We start from the raw sequence: 988 nt of genomic DNA, 5'->3' as shown, positions 1-988 counted from the left end.
ATGAGGGTGATACTGTTGGCCGTGGTTTACATCCCGTTCACGGTGGCTGTGGAACGGTAAGAAAACACGTCTGGCATCGCTGGCGCGTGTCTCGGCTGGCTTCCTGGGTGACTCGTGCTTGTTCTACCCGAGGTCTCAAGAAACAAATTTTAAAAAAGAGTATATGAGAGCTCTAGGAAGGAGAACCAGTTAATTTTTGTGTGTTTATTTTATTTGCGTAGAATCCCCCTCATCCGATTCAAATCTATCAAGAAACAGCTGAAGGAAAAGGGAGAATTGGAGGAATTTTGGAGGAATCACCACCCCGATGTTTTTGCCCGGAGGTACCTGCATTGCTTCCCGGCAGATGTTGCTCTATCGATAGGAACCGCTTCAGAAAGGCTGTATGATTACATGAATGTAAGTACAGTTTTGGTAATGCAGTCCTAAGGGCTCCTCGTTCTCTAGCACATCTGAAACCTAGTCTCCCAGGGAAATTGCACAGCCTGAGGTGGCTCGTTGCTCTATGCTATAAATACTAGATCATCAAAAATTAGTTTTCCGGTCTGCAGAATGAAGCAGGTATAGCTCTAGGTTAGCATGGGACCCGGGTAGAAAGCAATCCAGCAGTGGTAGTCCTGTGACAAGTTCTGTTTTTGCATAGCTGTGTATTGGGCTTGGTTGGATCTCCGAACGCATGTGGGAGGTTTGCCGGTATCCATCTTGGTTCAGGATTGGGTTTTTAGTAGCAGCAGCTGATTACTTAATTGAGCTGTATTCCATTTATCAGAAGTTTGGATGTTTGCATGTTATAGAAAAATCACTCAAATCTCATTTATTTGATCATGTGGAGTCATGAAACAGTGATAACGGAGCCCTAGATAGAGTTTTTATTTTTCTCCTTTTATTTCCTGAGCTTGATGTCTCCACAGTATTTGAGACCGACCTGGCTCTCACACTAACCTGCCCGAATTTGCCATCTAAACTGAGCCAGGAACTAGATGAGTTT

General features: G+C 44.3%; 1 protein-coding gene across 1 annotated transcript in view; it reads left to right on the top strand.

Annotated features, from left to right (window-relative positions):
- LOC104510587 (cathepsin E-A-like) overlaps nt 1-988 on the top strand; it is an 8,388-nt gene continuing 7,400 nt past the window's right edge. The window contains exons 1-2 of the mRNA XM_010152887.1: nt 1-56; nt 222-399. Coding sequence (XP_010151189.1) covers nt 1-56; nt 222-399 — 234 coding nt within the window. The remainder of the gene's footprint in view (nt 57-221; nt 400-988) is intronic.

The sequence above is a fragment of the Eurypyga helias genome, unplaced genomic scaffold (assembly GCF_000690775.1).
Source record: "Eurypyga helias isolate BGI_N326 unplaced genomic scaffold, ASM69077v1 scaffold13840, whole genome shotgun sequence".
In the NCBI taxonomy this organism is placed as follows: domain Eukaryota; kingdom Metazoa; phylum Chordata; class Aves; order Eurypygiformes; family Eurypygidae; genus Eurypyga; species Eurypyga helias.
Note: the sequence above shows the minus strand (reverse complement) of the source record. Positions and strands in the feature narration are given on the sequence as shown.